The sequence below is a fragment of the Bos javanicus genome, chromosome 1 (genome assembly GCF_032452875.1).
Source record: "Bos javanicus breed banteng chromosome 1, ARS-OSU_banteng_1.0, whole genome shotgun sequence".
NCBI lineage: Eukaryota > Metazoa > Chordata > Mammalia > Artiodactyla > Bovidae > Bos > Bos javanicus.
Window position 1 is genome coordinate 149,179,572 of NC_083868.1, and position 19,316 is coordinate 149,198,887.

A 19,316-nucleotide genomic window follows, 5' to 3' on the forward strand; every position below is an offset into this window, starting at 1 on the left:
GACGGCAGCCGACCAGGCTCTGCCGTCCCTGGGATTCTCCAGGCAAGAACACTGGAGTGGGTTGCCATTTCCTTCTTCAATGCATGAAAGTGAAAAGTGAAAGTGAAGTCACTCAGTTGTGTCTGACTCTAGCGACTCCATGGGCTGCAGCCTACCAGGCTCCTCCATCCATGGGATTTTCCAGGCAAGAGTACTGGAGTGGGGTGCCACTGCCTTCTCCAGAACTTACATGTCAGTATGAAAGTTCTAGTTTTCCCAACTATTGAAAATTAGTAGTTTTTCTTTTCTTTCCTGTTTGTAGTAAAGCATAGTTAAATTTGCATAAGTGAAAAAGTGTCTCCAAACTGGTGTAGAGATTTAAGTTATCGAAAGTTACGTGGCCTTGAATACTGGATGAATTTAGATTTGGTCCCACTGGCCAACTGTGAGTACACTCTTGCTAAATTGCGTATGGTTTATGTTTTTTCAAACTTACTTCCATCTAAAATTCTTCACCTTATGTGAGACATACCCAGACACTAGTATGGCATGTGTGCGTGCCAAGTTGCCTCAGTTGTGTCTGACCCTTGTGACCCTGTGCACTTGTAGCCTGCCAGGTCTGTCTGCCTTTGGGATTCTCCAGTCAAGAATACTGGAGTGGGTTGCCATTCCCTTCTTCAGGGGATCTTTCTGACCCAGGGATTGAACCCCAGTCTCTTTACGTCTCCTGCATTGGCAGGCAAGCTTTTTATACCACTAGCACCACCTGGGACGCCCCGGCAGAGTTACTCAAACTAATGTGTATACCAAATCCTCCAACCCCTTCAAGAGTACTTCCCCAAATCTGCTTGATTCAGTGGAAGGCACGATCATCTCCTCAGTTCCTTAACTCAAAAAGACCTAGGAGTGACCCTTGATCCACAACTCCTCTCGTGACCTGCCTACCCTGAACCACCAGATCCAGCTGTGTCACCAACAAATGCTACAAAGCTACCCATTCCTCCCCAGCCCGACTGCCACCCCTCTGCAAGCACTTCCTGCCTGGACTAACACAATAGTCTCCTGACCAGTCTCCTTACGTCCACAGTCTTGCCCCACCCCAAGTCCCCCTCTGAATCCAGCCTCCATTCACTACCCAGTGGCTTTTATATATATATATGTATTTATTTATTTATTTATTTTTTGGCTGGGCCTTGTGGCTCGTGGGATCTTAGTTCCCCAGGGACTGAACCTGCGCCCTTTGCAGTGAAAGTGCAAGAGTCCTAACCACAGGACTGCCAGGGACCTCCCCCGAGTGGCTTTTAAAGACACAGATGGGGCCACGTCACTCTTCCTTAAAACCTCCCGATGGTTCAGTATCTAAAGTGCCTCACACCCATCATAGTGACAGGTAAACCTGACATCTCACGTGGGCCCACACAATGCTCACGCCCTCCCGCAGCAAGCAAGCACGAGGCCCCCTGCTGGCCTGCGGGCCGTACGCCACTACAAGCTCCTTCAACCGGCAGGTCTCTGCCCTGGCTGTTCAGTACAGAAAGCTCCTTCCTGCCCTGCTCATATTCCTAAATGACGACTGATTCTGCCGATCAAATCTCAACCCCAGCTGTCTCCTCTCAGCAGCCCTCCCTGACCACCCACGTAGTTGTCCCTTAGACACATATCGGACGGTGAGGACACATTAAATGTCTCCTCCAAAGTCTGAGAGTTTGAATTTTGGGCTTCGAAGAACAAACAGTGGGCAGGATATAACTGCCCTTTGAAAATTACAACGTGAATGCCTTTTTGCCATATAGTAATGCAATATTTCTTCTGTCCATTAGTAACTACTATTTGGTAACATTTATAATATTATTAGAACTTAATATAAAAGAAGTTCAACCTACTTTTTTTTTTTTTACATTTCAACACTGGATATTAATCCGAAAGACAGTCTAAATTAGTATGGTTCAAACCTTTATGTCAAAAATTTATAATAAATGTTTGGTATTAGTCCACATACAATTAAGTTCTTGGTGTAAAGTTATTTAGCTTCAAGAAAGAACATTTGGTTTACTTCACCAATAGGAATATCTCTTAGCGCTGGGATGGCCTCTTCTTGGTCTTTCTTGTGCTGCTGGTTTTTGGCATAGTTATCTGTAAGAAGACAAAAGGCTCTGTTTATCCAAGTAATCTCTTCAACAGTCTCTGTGCTTGTGCAGACCCACCATGTAGTGTACTGGGCTAACGTCTGGATAAGGACAAATACCCTGTGTGATGTAATTAAAAGGCCCCTCAAATCCTCTTTTTAGAAGAAATGTCCCAATTAGAATAAAAACCAGCAAAGCACTTTTTGCAACCTCTAACTTGGATAAGAAATTGTTTCATTCAACTGTACAATGATGATTCAAGTCCCATCGCACATTGCTCACAGAAACAGAATTACACCAACACCCCAAAACTATGAAACTATTTGGTACAATCCTTCATATAAACTTTACAATTTCCCCTCTTTGTACAAACTGTCTATCTGCTGTAATTCCAACCAAACATGCAGGGAACACAGTAGGTTACCTGTGACTCTTCTGACCACATAACTGTGTCTGGGGTACACAGTGACCCCGAGGACACCCTCCCCCCGCCACCCAAGTTCTTCCTCCCAGAGACAGAGTCTGCAGGGACCTCTTCTGTCATTCCTGGATCTGCACAGCCTGTTTAGGATGACAGAAATTTCTCGCAGAGTTTCCAGGGAACACATTACATATTTGTGGCTGTTAACTAGCGCTATTAAACAGTGTTTTCACAAAAGCTTATTTGTGCCCTGTGACCACTTTCTCTGGTGTAACTGTTGATCTATTTCTCCAAGGTCCTTTCTACTGCGACCATGTGTCACTTGCCGTAGCCTGCTTTTGGTCGCTTCTCTTGATAAAAGTGTTAATACCCGCTCCTGCCTCCCCTAGCACTTTCCTCGGATGTAAATTTACCTGTGATATTATGAATGGAGTCAAGTGGAGAGGTACTCATCATGTTTATTCCAAATAAGAGGACGTAACCGATGACTATGGTAATGAGGAGATACACAGGCAGAGCAACGGCCCAATACCTGCAGAAGAGAATGTTAAAACAGGCAACAGACTTCACAGAAAGCTGCAGTTCTCAAGAGTCCATCACCAAGTTAACACACTTTTAAAGTTTATCTTTTGGCTATGGTGGGTCTTCACTGCTACACTTGGCCTTTCTCTAGTTGTGGAAAGTGGGCTTCTCTTGTTTTCGGGCACGGGAGCTGTTTCTTTTGGCGTTTACCTCCTCTTTTCTATACAACATTCTCATATCATTCATTGCTTCTTGATTTGTTTTCAACTTCAGATATTTTCTCTGAACTTGGTAATATGGACATGAAAATGTTTATATAAATAACGTTTGCAACTGAGCACCGTAATATATTATTTTACGTCTTGTACAATTTTTTGTAGTAGTTACCACTTTTAGTCTGTTTGCTTGGTTTTCCATGTGCCTATCAATAATCAATCCTCAAATTCTCTGACAGATTCTAATATGCCTCTCGATACATTTAAGCATGTCAAATGCTCTCATGTTTTATTGGTGTGTAATTTCTTTCTTTCTTGCCATTTTCTCTTTCTGGAACTTCTAAGACTTGGATTTTTTGCTGTTTTACTTCTCTCATCTTGTCTCTATTTTCTGTTTTGCTATACTGTAATGGCACCCCACTCCAGTACTCTTGCTTGGAAAATCCCATGGACGGAGGAGCCTGTTAGGCTGCAATCCATGGGGTCACTAAGAGTAGGACACGACTGAGCGACTTCCCTTTCACTTTTCTCTTTCCTGCACTGGAGAAGGAAATGGCAGCCCACTCCAGTGTTCTTGCCTGGAGAATCCCAGGGACGGGGGAGCCTGGTGGGCTGCCGTCTATGGGGTCACACAGAGTCGGACACGACTGAAGTGACTTAGCATAGCATAGCATTCTACTTTCTGGAGATCACTTTTGGTGTTTCTTCTAAATGTTCAATTAAAATGTTAATTTTGGTTATCATAGTTATAATTTCTATGCAGTAATTCTCTGAACATTTTTTATTTATAGCATTCTGTTGCTTCATAGTTATACTCTTTTCTTATCTCTGAGGATTTTGTTAACGTTTTCTTTTGTTCTTTGCATTATCTCCATTTCTTTCAAGTTTCTTTTGCTTTTTCTCTTTTATTTCATTTTAGAGGCTTTCTTTTCATGTCTGGTAAGTTGTGGTTGTCCACTCACATTTACATATGAAGTACGGGGAGAGGACATGTCGGGGGAAACATTGAAGAAATACAGATGAAGTACTAACAAGTTAATTGGAAACACTGTGCGTATGCGGACTGGAATGGCCAACTGATGACCCTCACTACGGGAGACCTGGTCATTGCCCTGGTGGACCTCTCGTTTTCAGAAGCCTTTGAGCCAGCTTTCTCAGGGAGAACCCTCCGATCTTGCTGGGAGGAGGTGGGAGGTAGGACAGGTGCTTGGGAGGACTCACACTTCAGCAAAGCAGATTCTCACTTATTCCTGTTTTCAGTAAGGTGCCTACACAGACCTAGAGTACCCCAGATTACAGGCTCAATTCAGTCTTTCCAGAGTGTAAAACTCCTTCTGCAGGGGAGGGTTTGTCTCTCAGCTTTAAAGGCTGAGGAGGATTGGAGGGCCAAATGCTCTTTAAACACTGTTTCAGCCTGAACAAGAAATACAATGTAAAGAGGTAGCCACACTTCCAATGTCTGGGCCTCTGTGTGTGGGCACAGAGGCTCTGGCTGCCTCCTGCATGACTGACGTGGGACAGTGGGAACTAAGTCAGGTACCTCTCTACCTGTCTGCAATCCACTTCCCAGATTTTATTGATACATCTCTCCTGTCCCTTTATTTGCTCCTGTGGGTTTATATTTTAACAATTATTTTTTATTATAGGCTTATTTTATGAAGATTTTGGAAGGAAGTGGAGATAGAGATGTACATTCAGCCCACCATCTTTAAGCAGAAACATATCAATAATGATTTTTTTAAAGCTTTACGTTTCTATATGGTTATGTGCAGATCTTAAAAGATTAAATATAAGATTTGAAAAAGTCTTGAGGAAAAATCTGATCCTTCAAAACAACACTGATATACTCTCACTTTATTTAAGAAATATATTAAACTTACTTTTGAGGCCAATAAGTTAAGCCTAAGGAGTTTAGCCAAGATTCAGGAACAAAAGCCCACACAAGATACAGTACTGCAGAAGAGGGGGAAAACAAAAAAGGAAAAAAGGTCAGTAAGGCATGCATCTGATTTATCAAGATTCAAGTAAAAAAAGGTCCTTTGAACGTTCCTTGATTAACTGAGAAATGACTTTTTTTCCTCCTTATTTGTACCATTTCTGTAACACTTTGCACAATTACTTTCTACGAGTTTTTTTTTTTTTCCTTTAGCCATGGACTTTATTGTTTCAATATCTACAACTATTATTCTATACACAAAGTTTAATTTTTTACAAAATCCTATACTCCACATTGCTAGGTCACTTACTCTCCCTTTTACGGCACATTTCCATCAGAACTATTTTCCCAAATCACAATCTGCCTGACTGTGTGCCGCTGCTGTTCAGTTGCTAAGTTGTGTCTGGCTCTTTGTGATGCCATGGACTGTAGCCCACCATCTCCTCTGTCCATGAGATTTCCCGGGCAAGACCTACTAGTCATTTTAAAAAACTGTGGTTAAAAAACCATAAACACCATTTGAAAGCGTAATGTTCAGTAGTGTTAAATATATTTGCACTGCTGTTAAACATATTTCTGGAATTTTTTCATCGTGTGAATCTGAAACTCTATACCAACTAAACAAGTCTTACTTAAAACAAGTATGTCTTAATTCATGTGAAAGAGGAGTGAAAAAGCTGGCTTAAAACTCAGCATTCAAAAAACTTAAGATCATGGCATCGGTCCCATCACTTCATGGCAAATAGATGAGGAAACAATGGAAACAGTGACAGACTTTATTTTCTTGGGCTCCAAAATCACTGCAGATGGTGACTGCAACCATGAAATTAAAAGATGTTTGCTTCTTGGGATAAAAGCTATGACAAACCTAGACAGCATATTAAAAAGCAGAGACATTACTTTACTGACAAAGGTTTGTGTAGTCAAAGCTATGGTTTTTCCAGTAGTCATGTATGGGTGTGAGAGCTGGACCATAAAGAAAGTTGAGCGCCAAAGAATTGATGCTTTTGACCTGTGGTCTTGGAGAACTCTTTTAGAGTCCCTCGGACTGCAAGGAGATCAAACCAGTCCATCCTAAAGGAAATCAGTCCTAAATACTCATTGGAAGGACTGATGCTGAAGCTGAAGCTCCAAAACCTTGGCCACCTGATACGAAGAACTGACTCACTGGAAAAGATCTTGATGCTGGCAAAGATTGAAGGCGGGAGGAGAAGGGGACAACAAAGGATGAGATGGTTTGGATGGCATCGCCAACCTGAAGGACATGAGACTGAGCAAACTCCGGGAGCTGGTGACGGACAGGGAGGCCTGGCATGCTGCAGTCCATGGGGTCGCAAAGAGTCGGACATGACTGAGCAACTGAACTGATGTTTTAATTTATGCAATTCACACTTAACCCATACTATTTACAAAAATATGTCTTAACTCATACTATTTTAATCAATTTAAGGGCAGAAATTATGCCTTAAGAACTGCTGTAATTCTTATAGCACCTAGCAATTTTCTTTATATGCAGTAGGTATTCTACACTTCATTCCTACAGGGTTGAAACGACGACAGACAATTAGTGGCGTAAAGGTGAATTTATCTACCCTGTTCTGATTCATGACATGCTTTATCTCCTAGAGCACAGTCTTATTGCCACGTCAAGTTTCTGTGGCCTTTACTGCTGTATCTGTTATAACAACAGCCAACCTCTGAGCACTCACTTTGGGCTAAGCACACTTCTAAACATTTTGTCATTGTTGTTGAATTGCTAAGTCATGTCTGATTCTTTTGAGAGCTCATGGACTGCAGCCAACCAGGTTCTTCTGTCCATGGGATTTCCCTAGGCAAGAATACTGGAGTGGGTTGCCATTTCCTTCTCCAGGGGATCTTTCCAACCCAGGGATTGAACTTGGATCCCATGCATTGGCAGATTCTTCACCACTGAGCCACCAGGAAAGCCCTCTGAGCACTTTACATGTATTATTTCATTTCCTCAAAACAATCCTAGGAGGTATTATGTTAGTTTTACAGATGAGGAACTGGTATCTTGGACATGTTACGTCATGTTAAAGTGTTATCATTAAGTCATGTCTGACTCTTTGCAAGCCCATGGACTGTAGCTCACCAGGCTCTTCTGTCCATGGAATTCTACAGACAAGAACACTGGGGATCTTCCTGACTCAGGGATTGAACCCAGGTCTTCTGCTTTGCAGGCAGATTTTTTACCATCTGGGCCAGCAGGGAAGCCCTGCCCAAGTGCCAGAGACAAATTTCAAACCACCTGTCTCAACTATGATAAAAGATTAACATTTTTTTCAACAGATATGTATTACAGAATTCTGTATGTCAGAAGTGTGAGACAATGGTGAACCCGAAAGAGATGGCCTCTGCCCTCCCCAAGCAGAGGACCAGAGATGAGTAAACTGCTATTTTCAATACACTGTGGTAAGTGCTAATGAGCAAGTAACAGCAGATGATACGGGAGCACATAAGGCGGCCCTCAGCCCACGGTGGTGGTGATGGAAGTGATGTGAATGGTCAGCAAAGATTTCCTGGAGGAAGTCATTAAGCTGGGGCCTGAAGGATGAATGGGGGTTAGGCAGATGAAAATGCTAATGGCTGGGCTTGCAGTTGTGAGGAAGGAAGGAAATATTAATAACGAGAAAACTGTGTTCCTGGCCACGAGCTGCAGCGAGAGTGTTAGGAATAAAAGAGAGTGTGGTGGTGGATGGCAGAAGGAAAAGCTGGAAAGGATTGGGCTTTGCAACTCAAGATTTCAAGGTTAATGAAATACAAATAGTGGCAAAAACACAAGGCAAATTCATAAACGGAAATAACTTGCTTAGTTTAACTAATTAAATGAATGACTATTTATTGTACATCTGCTATATGCTAGGTGCTATGAAAAGGTCAAGGCTCCAAAGAAAAATGAAACGTGGTGTCTATCCTCACAAGTCCTGTGGGCGAAAGACATGAGCCAGATGCAGTGGCAGGAACCTCCTGAGCACTGTCTTATGTGACCCCTCTCAGACCCTTCTGAAGTGTGTGCCAAGATTATTCCTTACTCACAGATGAAAAAAACTAAGTCATGGGGAATTTAAGTCACTTGCCCGAGGTCTCAAAGCTAACAGTTACTGAGATGGAACAAGAACTCAGGGCATGTGTTCACCCATGGCCTGTTCCTCCCAGGCAGGAGTCAGAGCACTGGTTAACAGCATGAAGGGGAAGCAACGTATCTGGGGAACCCCAGGCAGCCTGGAGTGGCTGGGGCATACAGTGGGAGGCTCTGAGCAGTGAGAAACCAGCTGGAAATGTGAATGGGTCCCAGATCATGAAGACTGTGGGCAAGGAACGTGAACTTTATGTTTTGGGCAAGGGGAATAATTGAGTATTTCTGGAAGATTCCCTGGAGGTGTAAATGGCAACCCACTCTAGTACTCTTGCTGAGGAAATCCCATGGACCGAGGAGCCTGGCGGGCTACAGTCCATGGGGTTGCAAAGAGTCGGACATGACTGAACACGCACCCACCCACCCATACACCAAGAGAAATAACTACCCAGGTTCCAGAGGTTTTCATCTGGGGAGTTCAGGCCTGGATCTCAAGCGTGCTGCTGTGAGAGCTGCATCTAAGATGTTTCTGTGGAGGAGGAGAGGCCCCAGCAAGCGCAATAGCAGGAGCAGATGAACAAGGTAGGGGAGGAGAAGAAGTGCAAGCAAAGAGGACTCCCAGGCTTTCAGAGTGGCGTCTAGTAATTCCAACCTTGAAGATTCTCCACACTGCACTGTGAGATTTCCCCCCAAATACCGATCAGATGGCATCACTTGCCAGTTTTGAACTTTGATGGCTTTAGAATAAAATCCAAAGTCCTTCCTAGGCTTTGCAAGAACTTAAAACGACCAGGCTCCTGCCTGCCCCTCCAAGGTCCAGTCCTTACACGCTACGCTTCAGCTCCAGATGGCGTCTCATGTCTGCACTTCACACAACCTTCAGAAGCAGGGTAACTCAGCTTGTAGTGAGCGCTATCTGCCTGAAATGTTCTTCCTCTGACTCTTTCAGTGCATTTGGTTCCTTAGCTTGCTTCCTGTCTTGGCTCAAACATCACCTGCAGAAAGGCTTTCCCCAATCGCTTGCTCTTCAGCTGTGTCCCACCCGCACGCCATACCCTCTTACTCCCTTGCCATTTCTCTTTATTTCCTTCAAAGCCATTACCACAGTCTACAACTACGGTTATGGATGGAATATTTGTGCCCCTCCCCCTAAATGATTACATTGAAACCCTAATCCCCAATGTGGTGGATTTGGAGGCAGGGCCTTTGAGAGGCAGTTAGGTATAGATGAGGTCATGAGGGACAGGCGCCATCATGGGATTAGTGTCCTCTTGAGACCCGGAAGAGATCAGAGCTGTGCGCTCTTGTCCTCCACCATGTGAGGACACAACAAGAAAGTGACAGTCTGTAAACCACATCAGGGCCTTCACCAAGAACCCAATCATGCTGGCATCCAGATCTTGGACTTCCTGCCTCCAGAGCTGAGAAATAAATGTCTATTGTTTAAGCTACCTTGTCACAGCCTAAACAGATTAAGACAATTAGCTTTTTTTTTTTTTTTTAAGTTAATTATTTAATTTATTTGGCTCTGTCTGGTCTGGGTCTTACTCCCTGGAAGACCTTACTCCTTGGAAGGAAAGTTATGACCAATCTAGATAGCATATTCAAAAGCAGAGACATTACTTTGCCAACAAAGGTTCGTCTAGTCAAGGCTATGGTTTTTCCTGTGGTCATGTATGGATGTGAGAGTTGGACTGTGAAGAAGGCTGAGCGCCGAAGAACTGATGCTTTTAAACTGTGGTGTTGGAGAAGACTCTTGAGAGTTCCATGGACTGCAAGGAGATCCAACCAGTCCATTCTAAAGGAGATCAGCCCTGGGATTTCTTTGGAAGGAATGAGGCTAAAGCTGAAACTCCAGTACTTTGGCCACCTCATGCGAAGAGCTGACTCACTGGAAAAGACTCTGATGCTGGGAGGGATTGGGGGCAGGAGGAGAAGGGGACGACAGAGGATGAGATGGCTGGATGGCATCACTGACTCGATGGACGTGAGTCTGAGTGAACTCCAGGAGTTGGTGATGGACAGGGAGGCCTGGCGTGCTGTGATTCATGGGGTCGCAAAGAGTCGGACACGACTGAGCGACTGATCTGATCTGGTCTGGGTCTTAGTTGAGGCGCACTGGCTTCACTGCTTCGTGGCACATGGGATCTTCGTTCCCTAAGCAGAGGATTGTGCCCTGCATTGGAAGGATTATTAACCACTGGACCGCCAGGGAAGTCCCTACAATTAGCTTTTAAATTCAGTAAATATTTCAACATACAGAGAGACTCGTGTAACCCCTGTGCACCTACCACTGTGTTTTATTAAAGCTGCTGGGTACTGGCTTCTCACCTCCCTGATTACTTTCTGCCTCCCTGTCTCAGGTTTAATGACTTCCATCAATTCCTTCAAACCACTGGCATCGTTAGGCTTTTGCATTGGATGTTCTCTGTCTGAGAGGCTCTTTCTCAACATTGCCATGGCAACTCTCATTTTTTGTGTCTGTGCCTAAAACTCATCTGTCAGTGAGGCACCTCCTGACAGCTGTACTTATAACAGCAAGCTGCTTCCATTCCTTACCCTCTTTCTTGCTTAATTTCTCCCCAAGGTACACACTATCATCTGACATTCTATATGTTTTACTTATGTAAATTGTCCATTGACCATCTCCCTCCCAGCAGAATGCAGACTCTGAGAGCAGGAAATCTGGGGCTGTTCTGCTCATCTCTGGTCAGTAACAGTGCCCAGCACATTGTAAGCACAAAAGAAAAATTTGTGGAATTAATTTCTGGTTGTGCAATAAATGCTGGAGAGGGTGCGGAGAAAAAGGAACCCTCTTACACTGTTGGTGGAAATGCAAACTAGTACAGCCACTATGGAGAACAGTGTTGAGAGTCCTTAAAAAACTGGAAATAGAACTGCCATACAACCCAGCAATCCCACTGCTGGGCAAACAAACCAAGGAAACCAGAATTGAAAGAGATACATGTACCCCAATGTTCATCACAGCACTGTTTACAATAGCCAGGAAATGGAAGCAACCTAGATGTCCATCGGCAGACGAACGTATAAGAAAGTTGTGGTACATATACACAATGGAATATTACTCAGCTATTAAAAAGAATGCATTTGAATCAGTTCTAATGAGGTGGATGAAACTGGAGCCTATTATACAGAGTGAATTAAGTCAGAAAGAAAAACACCAATACAGTATACTAACACATATATATGGAATTTAGAAAGATGGTAACGATGACCGTATATATGAGACAGCAAAAGAGACACAGAAGTAAAGAACAGACTGTTGTACTCTGTGGGAGAAGGCGAGGGTGTGATGATTTCAGAGAATAGCATTGAAACATGTAGATTATCATATGTGAAACAGATCGCCAGTCCAGGTTCGATGCATGAGGCAAGGTGCTCAGGGCTGGTGCACTGGATGACCCTGAGGGATGGGATGGGGAGGGAGAGTCAGGATGGGTAACACATGTACACCCATGGCCAATTCATGTGAATGTATGGCAAAAACCACCACAATATTGTAAAGTAATTAGCCTCCAATTAAAAAAAAAATTTGTGATTGTGGGTCCTGTTGGAGTTAAGTCTTATTAAAGTCATTGCTTTTATTTATCTGTATGGTTTCTAATCCTTCAAATACTCTATAGAACACAGATTTGCAAAAATGATGATATTGATGATAACAATCAGAGTCACAGCTAAGGTTTAATTGGGCTTCCCTGGTGGCTCAGATAGTAAAGAATCTGCCTGCAATGCAGGAGACCCAGGTTCAATGCCTGGGTTAGGAAATTCCCCTGGAGAAGGGAATGGAAACCCACTCCAGTGAAGTACAGGTAGCCCCCACTTTTTGAAAGTCCACTTTATGCCATTTTGCTCTTAGAAAAGACCTACAGTAGTATGTTTTCTTTAACCAAAGGAAATCTGAAGAGGATTTTTGCTTCTACTAAAAAACTTTTCTGCATCTGTTTTGCAGGGAGCTGTGGTAGAAGCAGTGCGCACCCAGAGCAGGTAGAGTGGCTCGTCCGAGCTCCTTTCCCAGGGCTACACTCAGCATCTTAGCGTCAAGCCGCCACAGCTTTGAACTGTGTCTGTGAGCATCTTTACCTGAACTAAGTATCTTTATCAAATTGAGTATATGAGCTCAAGTTTTGTGCGTTAGCAAATGTGCTCTTCATTTTATACCATTTTGGCTCGCCAAGGTTTCATAAGAATATGTGTGTCTGAAAGTCGCTTAGTTGTACCTGACTCTTTGCCCACCAAGCTCCTCTCTCCATGGAATTCTCCAGGCAAGAATACTGGAGTGGGTAAGCCATTCTCTTCTCCAAGGGCTCTTCTTGACCCTGGGATCAAACCCAGGTCTCCTGCATTGCAGGCAGATTCTTTACCATCCAAGCCACCTCTAGTTTTGCAGGGGAAAGCTGTACTTACTGTTCCTACGCTACATATTCCTTTAAGTGCTCTGCATAAATGATGGCAATTTATCTTTACAACAGACATAGAGGGCCAGAACAGTGACATCAACCCAGTATGCCGGCATTGAAATTTTAGCTGTATCATTTACCAGTGGTGTGACCTTGGGCACATTATTTAAGCCCCATGTGCTCAATATTCTCATCTGAAAATGAAGACACTAATGACAATTTCTATCTCACAGGACTGTCTCATGCTTCCTTAGCTTTTAATAGACATGTTCACCCTTCCACAGATGAAGCATCTGAAGAATTGAAGATGCAAACAGTCCTCCACAAAGCAAATCTGTGGAGGAGTCAGGATTTGGACTCAAGCTATAACTTCTTCATAGACTGCCCTAGGCAACAGCTTGGTTGCCTATACTGATGCAGTTAGTGTTCAGAAGCACGGCCACTCCATCTGCCTGGTGTCCACAAAATTCTAAAAAGTTCTGGGCATCCACTTTTCTCCCTAATTCTCAGATCCTTCTGGGGAGAGACATGAGGCCTGCTGTATGACTCTGGAAATATGGTGTCTTAAAGAACAAGCTTTCTTATCTGTAAAATGGGACCATATGAGGACTGACTGAGATCCAGGATGGACTTCTGGAGCCTGATTCCTGTTCCTCCCAAACTCCCACAGCTGCACTGGGGCCACACCAGATTACTCCTTTCCAAACCTCACCATGCTTCCCTTCAAGGCCTTCCCACTTCTTCCTTCTTACTGTAGGAGATAAAGTCCCTGGGAGAAAAATTAACTCTGACTTTCTTTTTTTGGCTGCACTGCCTCAGTGCCTTATCCTTGTGACGAGGAATCGAACCTGAGCTTTGGCTGTGAGAGCGCAAGAGTCTTAACCACCAGATTGCCAGAATTGCCAAATTCCCTGAATTTCCATTTTGATTTCTTATCTCTTCATTAGGTTCCCAAGGCACGTATCAACTGAGATACTATTAACTGAGATTTAATCCTCTATCTTGTCCACAAAACCAAGACCTTCTTAAGGGCAGGGATCAGGTTTCATTTCCTCTGCAATCCTTCCTGGTGAGGCATTTTTAAAGATCTGTTGAGATTAAATCTTTCAGGCTCATGTCTGGCATATAGAACACGCTGAAGAGACAAGAGGTCTCTTCAGGTTTTCTCAAAAAGAGACAAAGGTTGAAAGAATCACAGTTCATGTGTACACATTCTACTAACAAACGGAATAATTTCCTTGTCCTTTAACATCAGAGACAGGCCCTGGCCATCCATCAGGAGAGTACTTACTGAAGCCAAATTGGGAGCTTAAGAAAAGAACAAAGCCATAAATCGCTCTTTCTGGCAACGGCGACGGTGAATTTTCCACCATTTTCCCCGTGGCTTTAGATATGCTGTGGGGCGAAAACAAAAACAAGTTATCTGTCAGTGATCCACTCATTTTCACTATGGGTCTATTATTATCTCACCGCTTTGCTATGGGCACAGCCTCTGCGTTTCTCCAGTAAACCAAACAGGATACACACCTGCTTGCACACGTGCACACAATCACCCAAACGTTGCCTGCACGAGCAACCAGACCCCCAACCTCACGTGCGCGCGCACACAAGCAACGGGCTAAAGCGCGCACTTCCTGCAGTGGGGGGTGGGGGGTGGCACTGAACGCCACCCCAACTCTGCAGGCTTCGCCTCAATAAGAACAGGGAAGAAAGGGCAAGGACGGATGGGGGGGCCCGCGCCCAAGCGCCCTCCCGCCTGGGCCTCGACACCCAGAACTGGGCCCTGCCGTCTCATAGGTCAATTTTCTCATTCGAGTTGCCCCCGGGTTGCGGGGTGGCCCTCGACCTTGGGTCCTCCGAGCGCCGACTCCCCCAGCGGCACGTTCGGCCACCTCAGGGCCGAGGCCTCGGCGCAGGCGCGGACTAGGGGAGCCGCAGGAGGGCGAAAGAGGACAAACAGCGAACCGCCTGGTCGCCACGGAAACCCTGCCCGCGCGCAAGCGCACCGCGACGCGGGTCAGTCAGCAGCTCGAGAGCGCGGGGGCGAGCGGGAAATCGCGGGGCTCGCAGCGGGGGACGGGGAGGGGCGTGCGCGACGGCGCATGTGCGTTGCGGCTCACGTGACGCACGTTCCCCGCCCCACTGCCGCCGCCCGGCCGCTAGCGCCCGCCCGCCCGCCCGGCGGCTGACGTGGAGAGCCTGTGGAGGCGGCGGCTGCGGCTGCCCGCGTCCGAGGCTCGCGGGCTGCGAGCCCCGGTGAGTGCACACCTGGCGCGCGGCGGGGCTGCCGGATGTGTCAGCTTGTCGCGCAGCAGCCGAGATGGCCGGGGCGAGAGGCCCTCCACACCCCCTCCGGGGGTGTGTGGTGAGTGTGGGTGTGTGCGCGTCGCCCCGCGTCGTTGGCTGTGGTGCCTGTAGTGTGTGTATGAGAGGTGGATGGTGCCGGTTCGGGGTGTGTGTATGTGTGTGTGGCCGCTGTCGTCGGCCCCAGTAGGTGTGTCTTTTTTGTCTGATTTCCCTGTTCTGCAAGTGTGGGTCCTTCGGAGCTCCTGTGCGAAGGTGGGAGAAGCCCCTGTGTGTGTGCGCGTCCCCAGGCCGCCCACGCGCCCTCGTTGCCGTCGGTGCGCGGGTGACACCCCCGCTAGCCTTGTGGGGGTCCGACGGCCCGAGCGCGCGTGGACACGCGAGATGTCTCCCCTCCCGGCCCCTTTGGGTCGGTGCCGATTCTTCCCGGCCCGGGCGTGGACGCCCCGGCTGTGTGGGTGCCCCCTCCGCCTTGGTGTCACAGCCCCTCTCTTGGGGTCCTCGCCCCCCCCACCCTCCCCGCGCGCGTAGCCGCGCCGCCTGCAGTCGTGACCGACCCCCTTGCAGCAGCGCCCGCGCGGGGGTGCGTCCTCTCGTGTCCCCGCGCGCCTGGCTCCTAGTGAGTGCGTGGTCGCCGGGGTGCGAGTTTTCGTTCGAGAGTGTTGGTGAACGTTGTTGCACGCCCCCCTCCCCCGTGTTTTGCGTTCTTTACAAATGCGCCACCTGTTTTCGAGAGAATGGCTGCCGAGTGCGGGGAGGGGGTCGGGGGAGGGAGACTTGAACGTAGTGCTCGCTGCGCTTCTTCGAAGCATCCTCTCCCCTATCTCCCATCGCTAATGGGAAGAGGCGGGGACAGCCGGGGGGTCCGGCTAGCGGCTCCGTAGTGTTTAGGATGTCCAGTGTGGCCTGTCGAATCAGCCTGTTCTGGGGACGGAATAAGGGACCAGAGGCCAAAAATGGACCTAAGGCGTAGGTGAATGTTGTTTGGTACCCGTGTGGCGTACCATTTTTAGAGGCCTCCTAAGATGCCCAAAGATCTTCGATGGCAGACTCCTTCCAAAAAATATATGTATACGCGACAGCTGGGCAAATACGTTCTAGCCAATCCTAGGCGTTCTTGATGGTACTTAACGGTTCACATAAGTGTTTTGTGGCGTTCACATAAATGACCTCTTTTGGTTTCTGCCCAGGGTCCTGGCGATAGAAACAAGGTAGACAGCTTACAGGTTTCAATCCTCCTTTGGGAGCAATTTCCTCATAATTACAGCTCTGGTTAGGTACATTTTGTATTGCAGGAAATTTGCGTTTTATCCTAAGGGATATGGGATTTATTACAAGGCTTCACAGGGAAGGAAACTTCAAACATATTAGAAACCCAGCTGCTCCTCTTGCTTGTCAAAGGTTCGTGCTCTGCGCTCAAGGGCTGCGTTTTTGGTCTCTGTTTCTCCCTGTTCATTTGCTCAGTTTTCTTACTCTTGCCTCATTTTCTGGCATTTTGTTTCTTTTCAATTTCTGGAAGGTTTCAGACGTAGAATACAGAGTGGGATCTAACCAGTTCATGACTGAGATTTACAGATGTAATTATTTTGCCGAATTTACTTCAGATCCTCTTTTTAGTTTAAAGAACTAAAATTGCAAAATATGGAGGTGCTCTCATTCCCGCCTCTCTTTTCCTAGAGGTAGTCACCGTGTTTAGGTTTGTGTATATTTCCTTGCATATTTTATACTTTGATCACGGTGAATCCATTAACAATATATAGTGTTGTTTTTTAGTGTGTATTTTAAACTTTAATGGTATTAAACAATATGTGTCTTTTTGCAACTTGCTTTTTTCGATCAGCATCACATTTTCAGATTTACATGTGAATAAATTGGATAATTGTGTTTGGTTCATTTTAATTGCTGATATAGAATTCCATTGTATGAATATACCATAATTTACTGATCCGTTTACTAATCCGTTTTCCTACCGATGGACTCTGAAGGTTTTTGACTCTAAAAACAGTCCTGCTTTGAACATCTTTGTATTTGTCTGCTTTGTGCACGTTTGGAAATTTCTTGAGAAAATACACCTAATAGTGGGTTTTGCTGCATAGTAGGATGTATGCATCTTCAATGTAACCAAATATCACAGAAGCTCTCAAAGTGCTTACACTAACTCATCACTCTGAGTGGTACTGAGTGAAGACACCCATTTCCTCACACTATTGCTAAACCCTTTATGTTACCTGACTTACATTTTTGCCTCCTCTTTACTGACCAGCTTCCTTATAACTTTAACTTGCAGCTGAATTTGCCTACAGCCACCTTGGCTTCTGCTCTAGCCCTGTGTAAAGCCTATGGGTTCCTCTCTCAGAGCTGACTCAATCTTTTATCTCATTCGGTTCTCATAAAACTAATTGCAGTGAACATTTATTTTGTACCTAATGTACTTCCTATGGTTGATGTAAGATAAAGATTTCCATGGTATGTTAGATGTACCTCTCTAGTGGCAGGTGAGGTGATTTAATTATTTTTTGCATATGATGAATGGGTTTTAAAAAATCTTTTTTCCTCTTTAATGTACTACTTAAACTTAATGCTTTCAAAATATATGTAACATATATACAAGTTGTGAAGCAAGGCAATAAAATGAACGCCTCTCAACCCACCACTCAATCCAAGAATCAAAATGACCGATTTTGAATGTTACCATCCCCAGGGTGACTTCTATTGAATTGTGTGTCATTCCTTGTATTTTAAAAATAATTTTATCAAATATGTGTATATCCCTCAACAGTATATTGTATGGTTTCTATTGTTTTTGAATTTTACAGTTTGTTGGGCTGGCTTATTTCACTCAGTGTTACGTTTTTGAGAGTCACTGATATTCAGATAGACATCTCATTAATTTTCATGGCTGTGTAATATTCTGTTGGAGAATATAACACAGTGTATGTATTCTTCTGTTGATGAACATTTTGGTTGTTTCTAGGTTTTGCTATTTTGAAGATTCTTATATATTTCTTCTGGTACACAGTTGCAAGAATTTGTCTGCTTTTCACACTGGGATATATGCCTTCCAGGGAAGTAATAAAAATTTTCTGAGGGGTATTTGGGCACAAGTGATATTAATGAATCAATTTGTAGATACTAAATTCCACGTGTATCCTTTCCTAAAATTGGTAATGCCTGAAGCCTGTGCTAGAAACTTCCTCTTGGCTCTACTTGCCCACCTCCCCCTTCAGAGTAGCATTTCTGCCTTAAATTAGGAAGGCATACCACTTACTTGCATGGAATCTTATCAGGGTAACGTCCCCATTGAAAAACTCTCCATGGAACAAAAGGATAATTTAAAATACATGCAGCTATAGTGTTAGGAAACACTTCTTTTAATGCAGACACTTTCCATCTCCTCAAGAGCTGCGTTTCCAATAAAGTGTAACCTTTATGTTTAATTATCAGCATTATGTAGGGTTTCCCAGGTGATGGTAGTGGTGAAGAATCTGTCTTCTAATGCTGGGGGTGTAAGAGACGCAGGTTCAAGCCCTGGGCAGGGAATATCCTCTGGGGGAGGGCATGGCAACCTACTCCAGTATTCTTGCCTGGAGAATCCCGTGGACAGAGGAGCCTGGTGGGCTACCGTCCATAGGGTCACAAAGAGTGGGACACAACTGAAGTGACTTAGAGTGCACACACACAAACACATCAGCATATATACTAGTTATCTTTTGATGAACTCGATGCTGTAATAATTACAACATTTTAAACCAGTGATATGTCAGTGTTATTTTAAAATGTCACTGTGATACTCTAGCAATTCATCCTTTGCAATTAAACTTAGGACTGAAATTTTTTAGATGTCATTTAAAGTATGAGTGTAATCTTTAATAGCATTTATTGTGGTTCATCAGTAAAAAGAATGTTGAAATACCACTGTGGTAAGCTATTTACTAGAAGTGGAATTGCTGGACTGTGGGGTATGAATATATGGTTCAACTATAAAATGACACCAAATTGTTTTCTGAAGTGGTTGTACCAGCTTATGCTTTGGTGAGCTATTTTGTCAATTTATATACTTTGATTAGCATTGTGTTAAGATTTACAGTTGATCTATATCCTTTGCAACACTTGTTACTTGTCAAACTTCTTAATATTTGCCAAATGGATATGAAATGTGCATTGTGGTTTTAATGTGCATTTATTGATTGTTAATGACTTTGAACATCTTTTCCTTTGTCTGTGAACCATCTATCTCCCTTTTATTCACAAAAAGGAAATTGATCGTTCACACACAGACACACACACAAATACCTGGT

General features: G+C 44.7%; 2 protein-coding genes across 7 annotated transcripts in view; one reads left to right on the top strand and one right to left on the bottom strand.

Annotated features, from left to right (window-relative positions):
* Nucleotides 1–1,915: 1,915 nt before the first annotated feature.
* On the bottom strand, nt 1,916–14,700 carry PIGP (phosphatidylinositol glycan anchor biosynthesis class P). 3 transcript variants are annotated; one of them, XM_061424765.1, is made up of 5 exons: nt 14,561–14,700; nt 14,006–14,109; nt 5,144–5,216; nt 2,940–3,058; nt 1,916–2,112 (listed from the first exon to the last, which is right to left on the bottom strand). In XM_061424765.1, exons 2-5 carry the CDS (start codon nt 14,085–14,087, stop codon nt 2,000–2,002), a joined length of 387 nt encoding a protein of 128 aa, XP_061280749.1. In that variant the 5' UTR covers nt 14,088–14,109; nt 14,561–14,700; the 3' UTR covers nt 1,916–1,999. The 3 variants fall into 3 exon arrangements, with proteins under 3 accessions (XP_061280749.1, XP_061280764.1, XP_061280757.1); XM_061424780.1 differs by lacking the exon at nt 14,561–14,700 and adding an exon at nt 14,185–14,541; XM_061424773.1 differs by lacking the exon at nt 14,561–14,700 and adding an exon at nt 14,242–14,540.
* A 183-nt stretch (nt 14,701–14,883) lies between these two features.
* Nucleotides 14,884–19,316, top strand: part of TTC3 (tetratricopeptide repeat domain 3) — a 119,888-nt gene continuing 115,455 nt past the window's right edge. Inside the window, exon 1 of one of the 4 annotated variants that reach the window (XM_061424707.1) lies at nt 14,884–14,970. The gene's annotated coding sequence lies outside the window, so the exon portion shown is untranslated. Of the gene's footprint in view, nt 14,971–14,994; nt 15,080–19,316 lie in introns of those variants that run through there. The other 3 variants (XM_061424750.1, XM_061424703.1, XM_061424756.1) reach the window with 3 other exon arrangements.